Source organism: Prionailurus bengalensis, chromosome A2, assembly GCF_016509475.1.
Source record: "Prionailurus bengalensis isolate Pbe53 chromosome A2, Fcat_Pben_1.1_paternal_pri, whole genome shotgun sequence".
NCBI classification, from domain to species: domain Eukaryota; kingdom Metazoa; phylum Chordata; class Mammalia; order Carnivora; family Felidae; genus Prionailurus; species Prionailurus bengalensis.
In genome coordinates, this window is record NC_057348.1 from 123,488,925 (window position 1) to 123,510,529 (window position 21,605).

At 38.1% G+C, this 21,605-nt stretch overlaps 1 protein-coding gene across 7 annotated transcripts in view; it reads left to right on the top strand.

Annotated features, from left to right (window-relative positions):
• BBS9 (Bardet-Biedl syndrome 9) overlaps positions 1-21,605 on the top strand; it is a 448,656-nt gene that overhangs the window by 20,551 nt on the left and 406,500 nt on the right. For all 7 annotated transcript variants that reach the window (XM_043589232.1, XM_043589229.1, XM_043589227.1 and 4 more), the window contains exons 3-5: positions 6,953-7,103; positions 9,949-10,013; positions 17,071-17,184. In XM_043589232.1, the coding sequence (XP_043445167.1) occupies positions 6,953-7,103; positions 9,949-10,013; positions 17,071-17,184 (330 nt within the window). The remainder of the gene's footprint in view (positions 1-6,952; positions 7,104-9,948; positions 10,014-17,070; positions 17,185-21,605) is intronic.

Below are 21,605 nucleotides of genomic sequence, written 5' to 3' on the forward strand. Positions count from 1 at the left end.
CCATTTAGCAGCAAGTAGTTCATTAGTGTTCTTGGTGAGGGTGGATGAGTGGGCACAATGGTGACAAAATCTAGATTTGTAGTGAGAGAAGGAGTGGAAGGTGCGGAAGACTGCGTGTTTATGGCTCTTTAAAGAAACTTAGCTGTGAAGGGAAGAAGGGAGGATAATAACTGGGGGGCAGCGTAGGGTAAGGAGAAGTGGGAAAAATTCAGTGTATGGCATGGAGGATATAGTAGAGCAGGGACGGGACACCTGGCTGGCTGTGTAGGTGGAGTGTGTGATTCTTGATCTGGGGATTGTAGGTTTGAGCCCCACGTTGAGTGCAGAGATTACTTAAAAGTAAAATCTTAGGGGCGCCTGGGTGGCTCAAGTCGGTAAGCGTCTGACTTCGGCTCAGGTCATGATCTCGTGGTCTGTGAGTTCGAGCCCCGCGTCGGGCTCTGTGCTGACAGCTCAGAGCCTGGAGTCTGTTTCAGATTCTGTGTCTCCCTCTCTCTCTGACCCTCCCTGGTTCATGCTCTGTCTCTCTCTGTTTCAAAAATAAATAAACATTAAAAAAATTTTGTAAAAAAAATAAAATCTTAAAAAAAATAGAGCAGGAATTCAGAGAAGATAGAGATGGGATCAGGTGTGCAGAGGGAAGAGTTACCCTTAAACAGGTGTGAGCACTTTTTTTTTTCACTGTGACAGAAGGTGAGAGGGTAAGAATGGATACAGATGAAGAGAAATTTGCAGGTCAGGTCGGGAAGTTGAAACAGTAATGACCCCTACTTTCTTTGGGGTGATCAGAGAGTGAAAAGATGATATTAGGCATCTTGAAATCATTGTAGGCAAAGCCAAGTTGATATATAGAAGGATTCCTTCCTAAGTCTTGAGATCCCTGTTGAAATTGGACACCATGCATTTAAAGTGTTTTTCTGAATTCAAGATTCTGACTCGTGAGAGAGGTAGTGAGAGTGAGGCTGAGAGGGAGACTCTGAGTGGGTCAGCTTAGGTTTCATGCCAGCCTGTGGTCAGGCAGGAGAGTTAGTTTCCTGTAAGAATCCTGAGTAGAAAACATAGGGCTGACAGAAAAATAGCTACTATGTTTATCTTTTAGCTACTCAGCATTGATACCTCACCTGTGGCAGCTGTCCCCATATAACTGCACAAGCATGGGTTCCTACCCATCTGCAGTGGGAGATAAACCATGTGCACCTACTGCTTCAGAGACACTTTCAGGGAGCCCTGGCTCTGCAAAAGTCCAGGATCTTTGGGTGATATCCCTTTCTCTTGTCATTGAGTCATTACCATGTTCCAATATTCGGCCTTTAGACTAAGTGGTATGTATGTACAATCTGTGTTCAAAACCTATACGAAAAGAAGAGAAAGAAAAATTTTAAAAATTAAGATTAAGGAGTAGAAAAAATTGTATGGTAACTTAAAGAAGTCATAATGGGACCTGAATGTGAGACAGGAAACCATCAAAACCTTAGAGGAGAAAGCAGGAAAAGACCTCTCTGACCTCAGCCATAGCAATCTCTTACTCGACACATCCCCAAAGGCAAGGGAATTAAAAGCAAAAGTGAATTACTGGGACCTTATGAAGATAAAAAGCTTCTGCACAGCAAAGGAAACAACCAACAAAACTAAAAGGCAACCAACGGAATGGGAAAAGATATTCGCAAATGACATATCGGACAAAGGGCTAGTATCCAAAATCTATAAAGAGCTCACCAAACTCCACACCCGAAAAACAAATAACCCAGTGAAGAAATGGGCAGAAAACATGAATAGACACTTCTCTAAAGAAGACATCCGGATGGCCAACAGGCACATGAAAAGATGTTCAGCGTCGCTCCTTATCAGGGAAATACAAATCAAAACCACACTCAGGTATCACCTCACGCCAGTCAGAGTGGCCAAAATGAACAAGTCAGGAGACTATAGATGCTGGAGAGGATGTGGAGAAACGGGAACCCTCTTGCACTGTCAGTGGGAATACAAATTGGTGCAGCCACTCTGGAAAGCAGTGTGGAGGTTCCTCAGAAAATTAAAAATAGACTTACCCTATGACCCAGCAATAGCACTGCTAGGAATTTATCCAAGGGATACAGGAGTACTGATGCATAGGGGCACTTGTACCCCAATGTTCATAGCAGCACTCTCAACAATAGCCAAATTATGGAAAGAGCCTAAATGTCCATCAACTGATGAATGGATAAAGAAATTGTGGTTTATATACACAATGGAATATTACGTGGCAATGAGAAAAAATGAAATATGGCCTTTTGTAGCAACGTGGATGGAACTGGAGAGTGTGATGCTAAGTGAAATAAGCCATACAGAGAAAGACAGATACCATATGGTTTCACTCTTATGTGGATCCTGAGAAACTTATCAGGAACCCATGGGGGAGGGGAAGGAAAAAAAAAAAAAAAGAGGTTAGAGTGGGAGAGAGCCAAAGCATAAGAGACTGTTAAAAACTGAGAACAAACTGAGGGTTGATGGGGGGTGGGAGGGAGGGGAGGGTGGGTGATGGGTATTGAGGAGGGCACCTTTTGGGATGAGCACTGGGTGTTGTATGGAAACCAATTTGACAATAAATTTCATATATTAAAAAAAAAATAAATCACACACACACACACACGCACACAAAAGAAGTCATAATGGGGAAATACCTTCTGTTTTGTGTCTGGTCACCAGGCTATGTAACTATGCTTTTTCTTTTCTTTCTTTTTTTTTTTTTTTTTAACTTTGACCAGCTGATTAGGGCTCTTGGTCTTGAGTGGAGATCAAGGAACCGGAGAATTGGTGGAGGCCTTCATTCCTGAGGGATCTAGTACACTAATGCTCGCCTGAAGAGGATTGTAGTAGTTTCATTTATTGCTGCTCCGGATAGTATGGGTGAGGGTCCTTGGAGATTCCTGGGTTTCACTCAGATTTCTTTCAGTCCTATTTGGCTGTTAAGAGGTGATGAGGTAGTCCTGGTTCCTGCAGATTGGGTTGTGGCAGTACATTTAAAGATAAATGCCTTTTCTTGTCAGGTGAAAGCCATCTGTTTCTGTTATTCTGTGTTTACTGGAAAGGAAAAAATGCATTATTAAGATCTAGAACTGTATTCAAGCAGATGAGTCGTATCAGTTGGCTCCAAGAAAAGATAAGATGTGGAATAATAGAAGAAATTGGGATTGCCAATTTATACAGATCAACCCTAACCCTTTCTATAAGACCCATTAGTCTTCAATATTGGCACATTTGGTTATAGAACATGGATGTGATGGGAATCACCACATGTGCATATTGAAGCTTTTTGGCATTGAATTTTGGAAACTACCCCAAATCAAGCCTAGGAGTGGTATTGCTTTTGATTTTCTCCCTAACTGGGAGATAGAGTTCCAGTGGTTTCCATAGAGCTGTCCCAATATAATATCCCTCATGTAAATGTTGGGGAACCAAATGGGTGTTCTGTTTTCTGTGGAAATAAATTTCCTTTATTTAAAATCTAAAAAATTTTAATGTTTATTTATTTTTGAGAGAGACAGAGAGACAGAGAACAAGTGAGGGAGGGGCAGAGAGAGGGAGGGAGACACAGAATCTGAAACAGGTTCCGGGCTTTGAACTGTCAGCACAGAGCCGGATGCAGGGCTCGAACTCATAAGCCATGAGGTCACGACCTCAGCCGAAGTCGGATGCTCAATCAACTGAGCCACCCAGGTGCCCGCAATACATATCATTTAAACTCTCAGAAACTGGGTGAGAGAAATCATAGGCTGGCTTTGCTCTCTCACTGGTTGAACTAAGTTAAAAAATTCATTTATTACTGAGTCTCCATAATTAGAAACAATAGTGTATTTCTGGGCTTTGAGAGTTAGTAGTAACTTGAGCCAATATTCATCATTCTCACACAATTTAGGTATTTCCCTTCCCTCAGTGCACCTGAATAAATGACTATTGGTCCTGTAAGGAAGGATCTGAGGAAAATTTATATTAGGCATGTGTGGTGTTATAGCAACATCTATACACTGTGTTGTCTTTATTCAAGGGGCTGTGAATCTGTAAATTGACTTAAGTGTGGAAATGAGTGAGATGCCATGACTGTCTATATGGTGGCTTGAGTTAGTCCTCTTTTTCATGGACCTAGAATATTTTTAGTTATAGATTTCAAAAAAAGACTTGAGTTTAAATTTTTTTTTCAACGTTTATTTATTTTGAGAGAGAGAGAGACAGACAGACAGAGCACGAGTGGGGTAGGGACAGAGAGAAAGGGAGACACAGAATCTGAAGTAGGCTCCAGGCTCTGAGCTGTCAGCACAGAGCCTGATGCGGGGCTTGAACCCACAAACCATGAGATCATGACCTGAGCCGAAGTCGGATGCTTATCTGACTGAGCCACCAGGTGCCTCCCAAAAAACTTGAGTTTAATAAACATGTTATACGACATTCTTACAATTGAATACTACTGGGTAATAAAAAAAATAAGTGAACCACTGGGAAAAAAAGGGTTTTAATGAGTTGCCTATTCATTTCATTCCTGGGGATCCCATTAATCATAGTTAGAAATTAGACTATTACCGGAGATCTGGTTACTATAAAGGTCCTGCTGTTTTAATTATCATACTTACACCTTTTGATTTTAGGGGTTAAATTGTCGTTATGTGGTCTTTGCCATCCTGACTTCCTTTTATCTCTGAAGATAGGGCTGTGTTGAAGTTGAATCTTGGTTATTTAGTGCATGAAATAGGGATTAGGGCATGGTGGGATACATAGCAAGCTCAGTGGGGGAGTGTTTTAGAAAAGTTTGGAGGTTTAAGTATATCCAAGACTTTGCCAGTAACTCATTATGTAACATTGTAGTCCCCCTCTTTCTGATGAATGTCTTTACTCTTTTTTTTTTTTTTTTGAGGGAGGGGGGGAGAGAGAGAGAGAGAGAGAATGTATAAGTGGGGGAGAGAGGCAGAGGGAGAGGAGCATCTTAAGCAGGCTTCACACTCAGTGCATAGCCTGACTCAGGGCTCAATCCCATGACCCTGGGTCCTGACTTGAGCTGAAACCAAGAGTTGGACTCTCAAACTGACTGAGCCACCCAGGCATCCCTGTCTTTACTTTTATGCAGGAAACCTGAAGAGACTGTGAACTCCCTTGTTACTGTAACTTAAAACCTATAGAAGCAATCCTTGAAATAGATTCTTAGTGGTTAAGCCCCACTGATGTAAGAAGTGAGAAATTCTTTTCTGCAGCGTCCCAAGGACCCAGAGTTTTATTCTTTACATTGAGATGGGAATTTTGAGATTTAAACCTATCATTCTCTTATTTTAACTTAACCAGTGCCTTTATAAAAGCTATCTTATATATGGTTTGGCATTCCTTCTTCCTGTTCAGTTGGCCTAGGTCAACAGCTATCCAGTCCACTAGAGTGCCACCTGCAATGGGCACAGAGTCTTAGATGCCCATTAACTGGAGGTGTTAACTTGATTGGCCATTCTGTCACTGTGTACAGTGTCTTTTAACCCTGTTTACAATGTGAACAGGAGTCTTACTGCTTTTGTGCCCCAACTCAGCTAAAGAGCCAATTTCCAAATATCCCTGTAGGAATCGATACCTGCAATTTATTCTCTGCTGCCAATTTTTAAAAATCTATTATTATTATTATTATTTTTTGGCCATAGGTTACAGGAAACAGCTATGATAAATACAAATGAAAAGGGATTGGAGTAAGAGTGACATAGATCTTCCAAATGCAGGAGGAGTTGAATTGGCCAAGCCTTAGTGGGGGATGGGAACAGCATGGCTCTAGAGACTTTGTAGACCTCCAGGGGGCTGCCATCAGATCATCGAGCAGCAGATTCCTGGTGTCTCTATTCAGGATTGAAATTCCCAGGATAGTACCTCTCTCATTGGGTTATTAGGAGGATTTAGTGAGTTAGTACATAAAAGAACTTACTTAGACCATTGCTTGGCACATAATAAACTCTCAGTAAATAAGTATATAGAACTCTTACTTTTAAGTAGATGAGAAAAAGTCAATATTCTATACTAATACAGCACTTTCAAAACCCAAAGTATTAGTTTCCTAGAGCTGCTATAACAAAGTACCACAAATTGAGTGGCTTAGAGCAACAGAAATTTATTCTCTGATAGTTTTTAGAGGCTAGAAGTCTGAAATCAAGGTGTTGAAAGGGCCATCCTATCCCTAAAGCCTCTGGGATCCCTCCTTGCCTCTTCCAGCTTTTGGTAGTCCTAGGCATTCTTTGGCTTGTGGATGTATCATTCTAATCTCTACCTCCATTGTCACATGATCATCTTCTGCTTGCATGTCTTCACAGGACATTCTTCTTCCCCCGCCATCTCTACTTCCTTTTCTTGTAAGAGTCCTATTGCACACCTAATTGAGTGTGACCTCATCTTAACTTGATTACGTCTTCAAAGACCTAATTTCCAAATAAAGTCATGGATACTGAGGGTTAGGACTTCAATATATCTTTTTTGGGGGACACACTTCAACCCACAACACCTATCTTAACCATTTCTCCCTCTTGTGTCCAAGTGTAGACTTTGTTAATCAGAGCACTCTACCTAGTGAGGCCTCAGAATCCTTTTTACAACCAGCTGTAGAGTTGATACTCTATGATGAAATCAGTTTACAACCTTATACTAGTCTTTTGTAAAAGGACTTACTTTGACTGAGTTAAATTATAAACACTGACACCAAAGCAAGGCTTAGGAAAAACGTGTAATATGTTAGTATGTGTGAATATTGGTGATATAAAAAAATTCTTTTTGAAAAACTATGTTATTAATATAAGTTCATTTTAATTACATCATCTGTTGGCAGATTGGCCATTGTATATGAAACAAGACTTGATTGTTTAATTTTTAAATTTCTTTTTTAGACATTAGAAAGTTTATTTCCAAAGAAATTTGTTGGTAATGTTTGTTTCTTCTTATATCTTTTAAAAAAATCTCTCCACAGATAAAATAATTGTGGGTAGCTTTATGGGATACCTAAGAATCTTTAACCCCCATCCTGTAAAAACAGGAGATGGCGCTCAAGCTGAAGATATGCTTCTAGAAGTGCATCTACGAGATCCAATACTACAAGTGGAAGTAGGAAAGTTTGTTTCGTAAGTACAGCCCACTAATCCTGGCATTTTATCTTACTTAGAGTGTCATTTCCCCACTGTGTCATTTTTGTGGATTCTTAAATGAAAAAAGACCATCTATGAGTTAATATATTTTTTGGATATTTTTACCTGGGTGTGTGTTCCTCATGTACTGAACTTTTTTTTTTTTTTAATATGGAAAACAGCACATTTAAGAGAATAATTTAGGAATTTTTTTTTTATAGAAACAGACTAAGATCCCTGACACATCAGAGGTTTAAAGGAAAAGAGAGAAGCTTTTGAAAATAACCAAATAAAGAAATAGAAAGTAATCACTTACTTAAAGCACTAATTGTACAGATTATATAAATGTCTGTTTAAATAATTAGACAAAGTAGCAGTTTGGTATTTGGTAAATAACTTTGAAGCTTTAAAGTCAATTAGTGGGGTGCCTGGGTGGCACAGTCGGTTAAGCGTCCGACTTCAGCCAGGTCACGATCTCGCGGTCCGGGAGTTCGAGCCCCGCGTCAGGCTCTGGGCTGATGGCTCGGAGCCTGGAGCCTGTTTCCGATTCTGTGTCTCCCTCTCTCTCTGCCCCTCCCCTGTTCAAGCTCTGTCTCTCTCTGCCCCAAAAATAAATAAACGTTGAAAAAAAAATTAAAAAAAAAAAAGTCAATTAGTACTTATTTGGTGTAGAAAGGTCCTTAGTTTCTTTTGTTTAATTTTTAAATTAAATTAGTTAATTTACGTTTGAGAGAGAAAGAGAGAACATGCGTGTGCACAAGTCGGGGAGGGGCAGACAGAGAGAGAGGGACAGGGGATCTGAAGCAGGCTCCATGCTAACAGCAGAAAGCCCAATACAGGACTTGAACTCATGAACTATGAGATCATGACCTGAACTGAAATCAGATGCTTAACCAAATGAGCAACCTATGTACCCCTATCTTTCCATTAAAAAAAAAAATTTAATGTTTATTTATTTTTGAGAGAGAGACAGAGCGTGAGCGAGGGAGGGGCAGAGAGAGAGGGAGACGCAGAATCCGAAGCAGTCTCCAGGCTCTGAGTTGTCAGCACAGAGCCCGGAGCAGGGCTCGAACCCACAAACAGCGAGATCATGACCTGAGCTGAAGTCAGACACTTAACCGACTGAGCCACTAGGCGCCCCTTTCTTTTCATTTTTTAAAAGAATGAAGTGCTGTTATGATCATTCTGTTCAGTAGTTCTAAGTAGGGCTGTTATCTACATGGTCACTTGTTGGAAGAGAGGTTAACATTCATGAGTGGATACTGAACTGGCATTAATTAACTAGTACTATTTCATTAATCTTATCTATACGATGTGATCTGTATTTAAAGATAAGGAAACTAGCTAGAACTCAGAGCTTTAGGTCACACAGCCTGGATTCAAGACCCAGGTCTATCTGACTCCATACTCTATTACCTTTTCATGACATCATGTTGTTTTCCTGTGCATGGTAGAAAAATTGTTTTGAGTGTTCAGGGCAATAAAATTTTTTTGAAGTCAATATTGAATATGTGATAATTGTATATATTTGCATTTTCTGGTAGTAGAGTGAATGGTGAGCATTTATATTCATTATAATGATATTTTTCAGGTATTATCTAATAGAATTTATATTTTGTAAATGAGAGACTAACACCCTGAAAGGTTAAATGATTACACGGATACCAAGGTGCAGAGTCAGGACCCCACTCCAGGTCTTCAGATTTCAATTATAGTTCTTTTAGTTTAGAACAAACAGAGTCTGTATCAGAGGTCATGCCTTGGAGGACTGCTTGCAGATGTGTTTTAAATTTAAAAGAGTTGCTGATATTTAAGAACCAGGGATTTCACATAAAACCGCTGCTTTCTTGCTTTTCTTGGGGAAGAAAAAAAGTGGAGATTTGGCCACAAGCCCAGAACTGAGTGGTGGTTGCTTCCTTTAGTCAGGCCCCACTCTGCAGTGGACCACACCATTTACACTCTTCACTCATTTCCATCTACTGACCTGACCCTTGAAGACTGGATTTAGGATTTCTAGACTGTATTATGTCTTGGAAACTAGTTGATAGGGGCTGAGAAGTATATTGGTGACAGTGGCAGTTTAGTCCAAACTGACATATTTTCAGTGCCTTTAATAAAATTTCTGAGCTGGAAGTGACTTATACCATTTACTGATAATGATTAGCATTCTGTAGTGCTTTATACTTTACAAGGTACTATCACATGATTTCATTTCATTTAATTGAAATGTCTTATTTTCCAGGATGGGAAACAGATTCAGAAAGATTAACTTACTTGCCCAAGGTCACAGGTTAGTTAGCCAGAGAGACAGGTCCAGAACTTGGATCTCTGTATTATGAGAGAGCACTTATGAAGCGGCCTCTGCTTCTACTTTTTCTTAGAGGCTCTATTGGCTTCAACTGAAGGAAGTTCCATGAGGCAGAGCCCTTGAGCCTCTGGGGTTGCCAAAGTGGTGTTTGTTGTTACATTTATTTTTCAGTTTCTAAAATTATCTAGTAAGTTTTTAGTTAACTGATTATAGACTGTGGTTATAATCTCTTTTTAAAAGTATTTTGTGGGGCGCCTGGGTGGCACAGTCGGTTAAGCGTCCGACTTCAGCCAGGTCACGATCTCGCGGTCTGGGAGTTCGAGCCCCGCGTCAGGCTCTGGGCTGATGGCTCGGAGCCTGGAGCCTGTTTCCGATTCTGTGTCTCCCTCTCTCTCTGCCCCTCCCCCGTTCATGCTCTGTCTCTCTCTGTCCCAAAAATAAATAAAAAATGTTGAAAAAAAAAAGTATTTTGTATCTTTTTGGGTTACATCTGAAGTTAACATTTAAACTTTTAAAACTTTTCCTATTTTTCAGAGGTACTGAAATGCTTCATTTGGCTGTGTTGCATTCTAGAAAACTTTGTGTCTACTCTGTCTCAGGTAAGAAACATTTTTTTCTAATGTAGAATTTGTATTAAAAATGGCTTCTTAATATAAGAATAGATGCTTGTTTATGTTCACTTGCTAGAGAACACAAAACATTTGGTTGAAGATTTTCTTATCTTGGTTAACATTTTCCCTTGTTCATTTATTTTTTCAGGTACTTAGGCTATTGCCTTTTTTTTTTTTTTTGTAATTTCTAGTAGAAGGTTCCTTATAATCTTCTTCCCAGGAATTGTGTCCAGGATTGCCTATGACTATTGGGGCCAATTCTGTATACTTAGGACACTTGAGTGTTTTAAAAGACTTTTGTTTATTTTTTATTTAGGTATAGTTGGAGCTCAATGTTACATCAGTTTCAGGTGTACAGCATAGTGATTTCACTTCTCTGTATGTTATGCTATGCTCATCACAAGTGTAGCTACCACCTGCCACCATACAATGCTATTACAAGATCATTGACTATATTCCTTATGCTGTGCCTTTTATCCAGGACACTTGAGTCTTAAGAAATGTTCAATAGCAACAACAAACTTCATTAGGTGCTGAGTCATAATGGTTTAAATTACCTTTTCTTTGGTGAACCTCAAGTGCTGTCTCTTTACACTTCAAATTTCTTGGCTTTTGGTTGTTTTTACTCAGCCTGACCTGAAGGCACTTATTTGAGGCTTAATCAGATTTCATTCCTTAACATTTTTCTGTGGGCACAAGTATGATAGTTAATTGTAGTTTGGTTTTAGCACTTTGATTCTTATTAAATATGAAAGGTAACTTTAAAAAATTTTGTTTTAGTTATTAGATAAATTTTAGTTCAAGCTGAGTTACTTTAATAGATATCAATATTGGGGAAATTTTTTATTGGCACAATAAAGCTAAGTCTCTATGGGTCTATTCCTTATACAAGAAGTGTTCTTTGGAGTTTGCTGTAAAATTTAGCTTTAGGATTTGGATTTTTCACACTCATTCTCTTTATTTGGGCTTTATTTATATTTTGCATTTAATTTGAGTAATGATTTATATTTATTGTCACTGAACTGGATATTTTTTTTTTCTGGGTTATTATTATTATTATTACTATTTTTTGGCTTCAGGAGTAGAATTCAGTGATTCATTACTTACATACAACACCCAGTGCTCATCACAACAAGTACCCCCTTTAGCCCACCACCCATTTAGCCCATCTCCCACCCACCTCCCTCTGTCAACCCTCAGCTTGTTCTCCGTCATTAATAAGAGTATCTCTTATGGTTTGTTTCCCTCTTTTCTCTCCCCCCCATGTGTTCATTTGTTTTGTTTCTTAAATTCCACATATGAGTGAAATCATATGGTATTTGTCTTTATCTGACTGATTTATTTTGCTTAGCATAAGACATTCTAGCTCCATCCACGTGGTTGCAAATGGCAAGATTTCATTCTTTTTGATGGCTGAGTAATATTGCATTGTGTGTGTGTGTGTGTGTGTGTGTGTGTGTGTGTGTATACATATATATACCACATCTTCTTTATCCATTCATCAGTTGATGGACATTTGGGCTCTTTCCATAGTTTGGCTATTGTTGATAGCACTGCTAGAGACGTTGGGGTGCATCTACCCCTTCAAATCTGTATTTTTGTATCCTTTGGGTAAATACCTGATAGTGTAATTGCTGGATCATAGGGTGGTTCTATTTTTAATTTCTTGAGGAACCTCCATACGGTTCTCTAGAGTGGCTGAACCAGTTTGCGTCCCCACCAACAGTGCAAGAGGGTTTCCCTTTCTCCCCATCCTTGCCAACATCTGTTGTTTCTTGTGTTGCATATTTTGCCATTCTGACAGGTGTGAGGTGGTATCTCACTGTGGTTTTGATTTGTATTTCCCTGATGATGAGTGATGTTGACCATCTTTTCATGTGTCTGTTAGCCATCTGAATGTCTTCTTTGGAAAAGTGTCTATTCATGTGTTCTGCCTATTTCTAAATTGTATTATTTGTTTTTTGGGTGTTGAGTTTGATAAGTTCTTTATAGATTTTGAATACTAATCCTTTATCAGATATGTCTATGTCATTTGCACATATCTTCTCCCATTCTGTAGGCTGCCTTTTAGTTTTGTTGATTATTTACTTCACTGTGCAGAAGCTTTTTATCTTGATGAATTCCTAATAGTTCATGTTTGTTTTTGTTTCCTTTGCTTTCAGTGACATGTCTGATAAGAAGTTGCTATGGCTAAGGTCAAAGAGATTGCTGCCTATGTTCTCCTCTAGAATTTTGATGATTTCCTGTCTCGCATTTAGGTTATTCATCCATTTTGAATTTATTTTTGTGTATGGTATAAGGAAGTGGTCCAGTTTCATTGTTCTGCATGTTGCTGTCCAGTTTTCTCAACACTATTTGTTGAAGAGATTGTCTTTTTTTCCATTGGATATTCTTTACTGCTTTGTTGAAGCATAGTTGACTATATAGTTGTAGATCCATTTCTGGGTTTTCTATTCTGTTCCACTGATCTATGTGTCTGTTTTTGTGCTACAAAAACAGTAGTATACTGTCTTGATGACTACAGCTATGTAATATAGCTTGAAATCCAGAATTGTGATGCTTCCAGTTTTGTTTTTCTTTTTCAGGATTGCTTTGGCTATTTGGTGTCTTTTCAAGTTCCATACAAATTTTAGGATTGTTCTAGCTCTGTGAAAAATGCTGGTGGTGTTTTGATAAGGATTGCTGAGCTGGATATCCTAAAGCAGTGTCTTTTTGGGGTTGAAGGTCTGTTAGCTTTCTAAGGCAAGCTTGATAACCTGGCCTATGGTGTATGGTAGGCATATGTTGACTGCACAAGTGAACTAATTTCTGGGTGGGGCTGAGGTAATTGGTAGTGGCTCTTTATTACTCTGTTATTTTTCTTCTTCCTTCTTTTTTTTCCCCTCTGTTACCACTATCATTTTCTTTTCCACTTTTTTGTTTACATCAAAAGCCCAATATAGTACCTCTCTGTGTCATTGGTAAACCGCTCCCATTGGTTTCATGGTAACAGATGTTGTTCTTCCTAGTGATAGGGCAAATATTTAGTTTTCCAGAGTAAATGGAGAAGATGTGATATAGGTTACTTTATTACATGAATCTAGTTATTTCTCCGTTAACTGTGAGGTGATACTATTAACTGGGTTACACAGGACATGGAACAGAGGAAGTTGCACGCAATTATCCCTGAATACTTCCTGGGGAATTGGTCCCTTCTGAAGGCTCTATGAGGGCAGGAGAGGGAAGGATCCTACAAACTAAAAATTGGGTAAGACTGTTGGTCTTCTCTGGTCCCATTTGAACGATGGCTCAGAAAGTCAGAAGCTTTTGAGTTTCCCTGGGGTGTAAGGCATAGATTAGTGATAAAATGTGTGTTCATCAAAAAGTCCTGCTTAAAGAAACTGGCATGTTTGGTCACAACTTGTTTATGAGACATTGGTATTAGTGTTGAACTAACTAACACTTCAAATTAGTGTTGAAAATGAAAGTTATTTGTCATGGGAATGGTGATTTTTTTGCTCTTTTATTCTTTGTATTCATTTACAAACTTTGTATACTCTAGGGACAAGGAGTTCTCCAAACAACGTTCCCTTATGCCCCATCTCACTTCCCTTTTCTGTCTCTCATTTCTTCAGTCTCTTATTATATTCGGAAGCTGACAGTTTGTGTATTTTTTCTGACTTGGCTTAAATTGAGAAGCAGAGAAGTTAATGTTTTTGTTCTCCTGAATATGTTTCTTGAAGTTCCAGACTGAATTTTTATTTAGATTTTACTGTAACAGGGGAAGCATAAACATTTTTTAGTTTAAGTAAAACCACTGCTGTCAACAGATGAAAGTGTTAGCTGAACTTGACATGCTCATTCTCAGCTGTCTCTTCCCCACATATTTCTTGTTTTCTTTCATGTGCTGTGTGCTTCTAAAAAAGATTTGAGGCAAACTAGGGGAGACCTACTGGACACACCAAACAACCTTAATAGTCAGAGGCTGCTGTGCTGACTTCTTTTGGAGGGTGATATGTCATCAAATGCATGCTTAATGTAGAGAAATAGCAAGGTCTTGCTGAGCTGAAGTTAGCCCATCTTATCATACTTTGGTAAAGGAAAAGCATCACATAGCCTCGCAGATTCCTTTCTGATGGGCTTCAGTTTCTAAATAAATGGTTACAGATGTGTGAGCTTAAGTCATCCTGATGATGTCCTCTTAAATATTCTTTTCCAAATATTGTGTACTTCTTTTCTTTTTAAGTTTTTTTTTTTTTAATGTTTAATTATTTTTGAGTGAGAAAGAGAGCATGAGCGGAGCAGAGAGAGAGGGAGACACAGATCCGAAGCAGCCTCCAGGCTCTGAGCTGTCAGCACAGAGCCCGATGTGGGGCTTGAATCCATGAACCACGAGATCATGACCTGAGCCAAAGTTGGACACTTAACCGACTGAGCCACCCAGGCGCCCCCAAATATTGTGTACTTCTCATCAAGTAATTGCTAAGCATTTGACGTATTTATAGAATTTTAATGTTTGCTGTGATTGAAAAAAAAATGTGGTTTTTTACTTTTGATAGGCTTCTATAATCTGATTATTTAACACAGTGAACCTTTTAATTGTCTCTGTGACGGCTTTTATTTCATTTAACTTCATTAGATTCCTCGGCAGTTATCTAAAATTGCACCGAAAACTGTAGTTGGTGGCCTTTGATTTTTCCAGAGAATTTTTTGTTTAAATCAAATCTTCTTTAAACAAGGCCAACCGCATCAATGTTCTGATACTCGTTTACTTTCTAATTGCTGAAACTTTATGTTAATTTTAGCTATAAGTAGACTATAGATACTATACTCAGTCTGTATATCCCAGAACAAAGCCTGTGTAAGTTATTTTAATCTTGTATCATTGATACTTCTCTAGAAAAAAGTGGTCAGAAATTTTAGATTTTTCAGATACTACCTTTATTTCAAAGTAGTATCTAAGGAAGATAAATTGTCTTTTGTTCTCCATAGTTGCACTATTAAGTTTGAGAGTGCTATTACCTGAAAATTGAAAATTACCAATGCCTTTGCAGCTTTTTCAGAACACAAATCCTAGTGTCATTTCATGCCAAGTTTGGGAAGTATTGACTGCTGACCCCTGTGTTCACTGACCGTCAGCTAGTAGGCATGTGTAAGTGCATTCCTTACTCAGAGGGGTTGATCTGGTTTTAGGTATAGGATGAAATTTGTAATTTCTGTAGAGACAAACCAAATGTCTCTAGGAACTTCTGTTTCTGGTTTCTTGGAGGCTAGACCTCTCCTTAGGTTGGGGCTGTGAGTTACTTAGTGTGTGTGTTTTTCTTTTTCTTTGGCCCATGTGGTTGTGATTACCCCTCAGTTTCCCTGGACCTTACTGATTTTGCTGCCATTTAGATTCCACAAAGCTTTCATCTCCTATCAGGGTTAGCTGGCAAATTTGAGTCTTTTTCTTTCTTTCTTATTCTGTTGGTTTGTTAGGTCTGTTGTTACCATTCTCAGGGGCATAGATCTGAGTAGAAGTGATTTTTCTCCGTGAAATCCTCCCTTATTCGTTTTCTCTTTCAACCCTTCACCTTCCAAATGAAGAAGAAGCCAGGTTGAGAAAGGTGGAGGTGGAAATGATGTTTTTGATGGCTGGTTTATTTAGGGAAATTGTCATTAGCTTACCAAATTTTTTGAAAGTTTGAAAGTTGTGAAATGGTGGACAACTAAGTACCAGGATATATAGTGCTAACTCTAATAAAGACTTAGTTTGAGTACTTTGTCCTTTATCAGCTGTGTGATTTGGGGGGAAATTTCTCAAACTGTTTTTGAACTTAGTGTGCCTGACTTCTAAAATGGAAATAGAAATATTTTGGTACTTACAACCTCCATGTACATTGGTAAATCCTTTTGGGCAAGAACAAATAAATGCTCATGTATAAATATGTATGCACATATGTACATACAGACATTCTTAGATTGTTTTACTGATCTACTATCCAGTTTGGGGACTGCTTTATATTTAAAATTTTTCTTTACATTTTCCATTTTTGAATGAAAGACAAAGATGCTTCTTAATGGAAACAGTTGCATTCTGAATCTTTTTTCTTTCTATCACCTCTTTTAACTGTAATATTCTTGCCTGATTACTGGGGTATAGGTCCAACTATAAACTACTCTAGAAAACCTAACAACCAGAGTGTAAAATATGGATAAAGAATCTTTTGTTTTTTTTTTTTTTAATGTTTATTTATCTTTGAGACAGAGAGAGACAGAGCATGAACAGGGGAGGGGCAGAGAGAGAGGGAGACACAGAATCTGAAACAGGCTCCAGGCTCCGAGCTGTCAGCACAGAGCCCAACGCGGGGCTCGAACTCACGGACCGTGAGATCATGACCTGAGCTGAAGTCGGATGCTTAACTGACCAGGCCACCCAGGCGCCCCTAAAGAATCTTTTCAAACTTGGAAAGAAATAGAGAGTGAATATAGCACATATGATCTATTAAATGCAGAGAAAGTATTTCTCTTTGTTTTGAAGGAGATTCTTCACAGTCTTCAAATAAAACATATTATCCTATTTACTTGTTAAGGCAAACTTAGAATATCTCTTCATTAAATTAGAATATACTGTACTAGGGGCTTGAGTATTTTGAGAGTTTGGACAGGAAACTGAATTGCTTGAAAGTGTGGGGAATTTTTTCTAAGACACTTTGAATCATGACTTTGCTCTATTGTTTAAGTATAAGGAACTTAACCTCATTTATTTCGGAACTGAAATTGGATGGTTTTGTTTTTATTTAAATAATTATACTTTACTCAGATAAAATGGAAATAGATAATAAATGTCATCCATGGTAGTATTTCATCTAATGATGTAATCTAGCCACGACTTAAATTGTTTTAACTGTGCTGGCACTCTATATCATCAGTGTGCTAATTGTTTTTAATACATATTGTTTTAGTGCTTTTTCATTTTAAATTTCACTGAAATTGAATTACTTAGAGATGGCATAGAGGATGAGAGGAAATTAATACTTTTAATGTAAACAAATAACAAAGCAATTCTTTAATTTTTCCTCCTTAGGAACCTTGGGTAATGTGGAACATGGGAACCAATATCAGATCAAATTAATGTATGAACATAATCTTCAGAGAACAGCCTGCAATATGACTTATGGATCATTTGGTGGTGTAAAAGGTAATTTGCATTAATCTTGAGTATGCTATTGCAAGTACCAGATTTTGGGTTTTGGCCATATAAAAATGGAAGATCACGAGGTATGAAATCTCAGAGTTAAACATAGTTTATTGAAACCCCTATATTCAAATAGTCAAGCAAAATAACGAAGAAAGAACACGTTAAACAACAAATGTGTTTGATTTTCACATAGTCATTTTTGTATGGTCTACAGAGATATTTCTAAAAGTGTCTTTTCATCAAATTTTGTCTTCATATCATGAGCTGACTGAAATTGGGGTTTTTTGGGTAAACTGTGTGATTGCCTCTCTCAGTGGAAGAAGGGGTTAATCTCACTGATAGAGTCCCTCTCCTACTTGTGATAGGCAGGGTGAAGCTGCAGAAAGAACACTCTCCCCACCTCACCCACCTCCAGGGCCACAACCAGGGTTGTGCTGGTGGTTGTGCTGGTTGTGCACAAGGGCACCTGGACTAAGGATAAGTGGAGACTGAAATGCAGACCTGATCCTGCTCATCAAGCCATGTGCCTTGGCCAGGAATAAACCTCTCCAGAGGAGGGGTGCCTTTTTAAATTTCACAACAGTATTATATTTACCAGTGAGGTTGGGTTCCTCCCACCTTGGGGGTATCTTTTTCTAAGTAGCATGCAGCCACGTACAGCCTGCCCACCCTAATCCCAGAACTTCCTGAGTTACTAGGGCTTGATGCTTGCTTGGGTACACTGTTACTGTTGGCACGGGAGGGTTTTTATTTACCACCTAGCTCTTCTCACTTCACTGTGACAAGGTCATAGAGAAGCTGCTGGTACTGGAGTGAGGACAGGAAACCAGGTAGTGACACTTACCTGTGTGGTTTTGTGTGTGTATGTGTGTGTGACACATGTGGAACATGAACTAGGGATTTCATAATATTTTAGCTCTTTCTGAGCTCATATTTTTTATGAGTTTATTGTTTAATTATTGTATTAAAAATGATCTGTGTTAGATCTGTCTTTAGTTGATGTGAAAAAAACAACTATTTTGGAAGTATCCTTCATTTGTGTGAATTCAATTCTTTTCATACATAGAGGTAAAGGTGGGGAAGAATGAATTTGAGCATATCAATTAACAGGAACATTTCAGGTGTGGTGTACAAATAAATATTTTGCATAAAGTGATATGAAACAAAACACTTGGCTGGATTGCAGAATTGCTTAAGTTGAGTAATAGGAATGTTTGGATTGTTTAAGGAATATGGAAGATGTCCAGAGTTGGATGAAGAGGGGAAAGAGCTATAATTTGATGAGAGGCTAACTTTTATCAGTGAAGTATCCCTTCCTAACCTCAGCTGTTAGAACTGATTTTCACTGTTCTTTAAACAAGATGCCTGACATGATCAAGGGACCTAGGTCTCTATTGTTTAATAAATTGTTTCAATTATTTTCCTCCTACTAAATCTTTTTTTTTTTTTTCCTACTAAGTCTTTAAAAGGCAAATTGCTAAATTCTCTGCCTCGGGGGTCCAAAAAATTATGATATGATAAAAAAGTGCTTTGGCTAAATGAAAGTTTTAATTTTTTTGATAGCAACAAGACAATTCTTTTAAAAAAATTTTTTTAACATTTATTCATTTTTGAAAGGCAGAGAGAGACAGAGCGTGAATGGGGGAGGGGCAGAGAGAGAGGGAGACACAGAAACAGAAGCAGGCTCCAGGCTCTGAGCTGTCAGCACAGAGCCCGACACAGGGCTCGAACTCACGGACCATGAGATCATGACCTGAGCTGAAGTCGGCCGCTTAACCGACTGAGCCACCCAGGTGCCCCAACAAGACAATTCTTTAGACCACAAATCAAATGTTATATCGATTGCACTGTATTTTTTTTTTTAAATCAGATCAATTTAACCCAATTAAAATAAAGTTTTAAATAAGTAAAAAGGGATTCCTTGCTTTTGTGTGACATTTTTGCTGGATTTAATAATGGTCTTCCAAAGTAACGATAGTTGCTACTAGTTGCTAACGAACGTATGACTTTGTGCTTATATGATACCTCTCTTAGTTCTTAAATTATGCCTTACACTTAAAAAATACCTTTTGAGGGGTGCCTGGGTGGCTCAGTCCATTGGGCATCTGACTTTGGCTCAGGTCATGATCTCTTGGTCCATGAGTGTGGGCCTCGTATTGGGCTCTGTGCAGATAGCTCAGAGCCTGGAGTCTGCTTCAGATTCTGTGTCTTCCTCGCTCTCTGCCCCTCCCCCGCTTATGCTCTCTCTGTCTCTGAAAAATGATGAAATCTTAAAAAAAATTTTGAAAAAACAGGATATTCTGACATGCTTTACTTTCCTATGGTTAAGCAGATCATTTCACAATTTGAAACAAAGAAATGTCTGAGTAGCAGAATTAGATATTCCATTTAATGGTTTGAAACACTTATACAATATCACTGAGGCATCTACAAGAAAATATGAAAAAATAGTGGGGTTGGTAAATTAGTAAAAATTAGCCATATTGGGAGGTTGGCAGAGGTAATAGGGGGTTACTATTAATGGGTACAAGATTTCTTTTTGGGATGATGCAAATGTTCCAAAATTAGATTATGCTGATGGTTGTACAGTTCTGTAAATATCCTAATTACTTAAGCTGTATACTTTAAAGAGGTGGTATATAAAATGTGTCTCAATAGCACTGTTAAAAAAATTAGCCATGGGATAAAATCTGATGCTAGAGAGGTGATAGTACAGTCTGTATATCCTATATATGTAAAATGACACAACACTCTTAAAGGAGGTTGGTTATTGAGAACCACGAAAATATTCTTGGATGCTGATATGTGACTTACAGGGATGTATATTGGGAAATGATCCAAAGTATAGAAAATAGAAAAATCATATCAAGTTACCATATATTTATTTCTTTCCTCTTTTTGTCATTCCTTCCTTCCTTTTGTGTGTGTATGTGTGTGTATGTATATATGTGTATATATATCTATATATATCTATATATATATCTATATATATCTATATATATATATAGAACTGGTCTAAATGAGTAATAGGGGAGAATGACTAGGTAAGTTTTGATGCATAGATTTAGTGGGTAATTATGAAGTTACTAAGATTGCTGAATTGTACAACTTTGTACATAATTCTTTGTCCACATTTCTCATTATTTCCTTAGGATAGAATGTGGAAGTGGAGATTGAGTCAGAAGGTTATATAATTTTTTTTCTCAATCTGAAAACTCCCCCCAGCAAATATGATATAAATAAATTGTTAAAAGTACAGAACTTAAAAGGAAGAAAGTAAAAGTGACTCCAAGGTATTCACATTTCAAAACGAAGCCCATTTTCTAAGCCTGTCATAACTGTGTGTGCCTAATATGCACTTTTCCAGGATTGAGTGGGTCAATCTTTTAATTTGAAAACCTCCCTAGAGTTGATCTGAATTTAAAAAAGGAAACTTAAAAAAATTTTTGCTTTCTATCTTCCTCTGTATTTAAGATGCCTTCTTGTGGAATTTAGTTGTGGAATCATGTCAGTAGTCCTCAAGAAAGGAATTAGGCAAGAAGAAACCCTGGCCCCATTTTAAACAAATAAATGTGTTTATAAGGTATGGCAAGGCAGAGTGAGTTTATTTTGCATGTGCACCAGAATGAACTACCACTAGATGGCAGTCCTGTACAACCTTGGACTTTAGTTGGTTCCTCCTTTAAATAAAGTATGCTAAGAGATCACCAATGGAGGAATTTTGAGCCCAAATAATACTTTGCCTTTTATTAAAAATAAATGTAACTTCTGGGGCGCCTGGATGACTCAGTCCGTTAAGCGTCCGACTCTTGATTTCGGCTCAGGTCATGATCTCATGGTTCGTGAGCTCAAGCCCCAACTGGGCTCTGTGCCTTCAACACAGAGCCTGCCTGGGATTTCTTTCTCTCTCTCTCTCTCTCTCTCTCTCTCTCTCTCTCTCTCTCTCTCTTCTCTATCTTTTCTCTATCTCTGTCTCTCTCCCTCCCTGTCTTGCTCACTATCAAAAAAAAAACATTAAAAAAATAAATGTAACTTCTTCATGTTGCAGAAAAGTAATGAAGTGGTTTTTAAAAATTTTAATTATAATAAGTGATATCTTAGAATATAAATTGAAAATGCTTTCTAGCTGTGCTTCTTGAACTTGAAGTTGCATTTGAATCATAATGGAATCTTGATAGAAATTCAGGTTCTAACTCTTTAAGTTTGTAATTGGAGAGTTTGAATTTCTGAAACTTTCTTCGTTGATGCCAAGTCTGAGATCTAGAGATATGTTGCTGCTCTGGATCTACCGAGTACTGTTCTATATGTTCTAAGTACTTTGCAGGTTGAATAACTTAAGATATACTAAGCAAGTGGTAGAGGAGAGATTCTAACTCAGACTCTGCTTCTAGAATCTTGTAGTGTTAACCATACTAAACTTC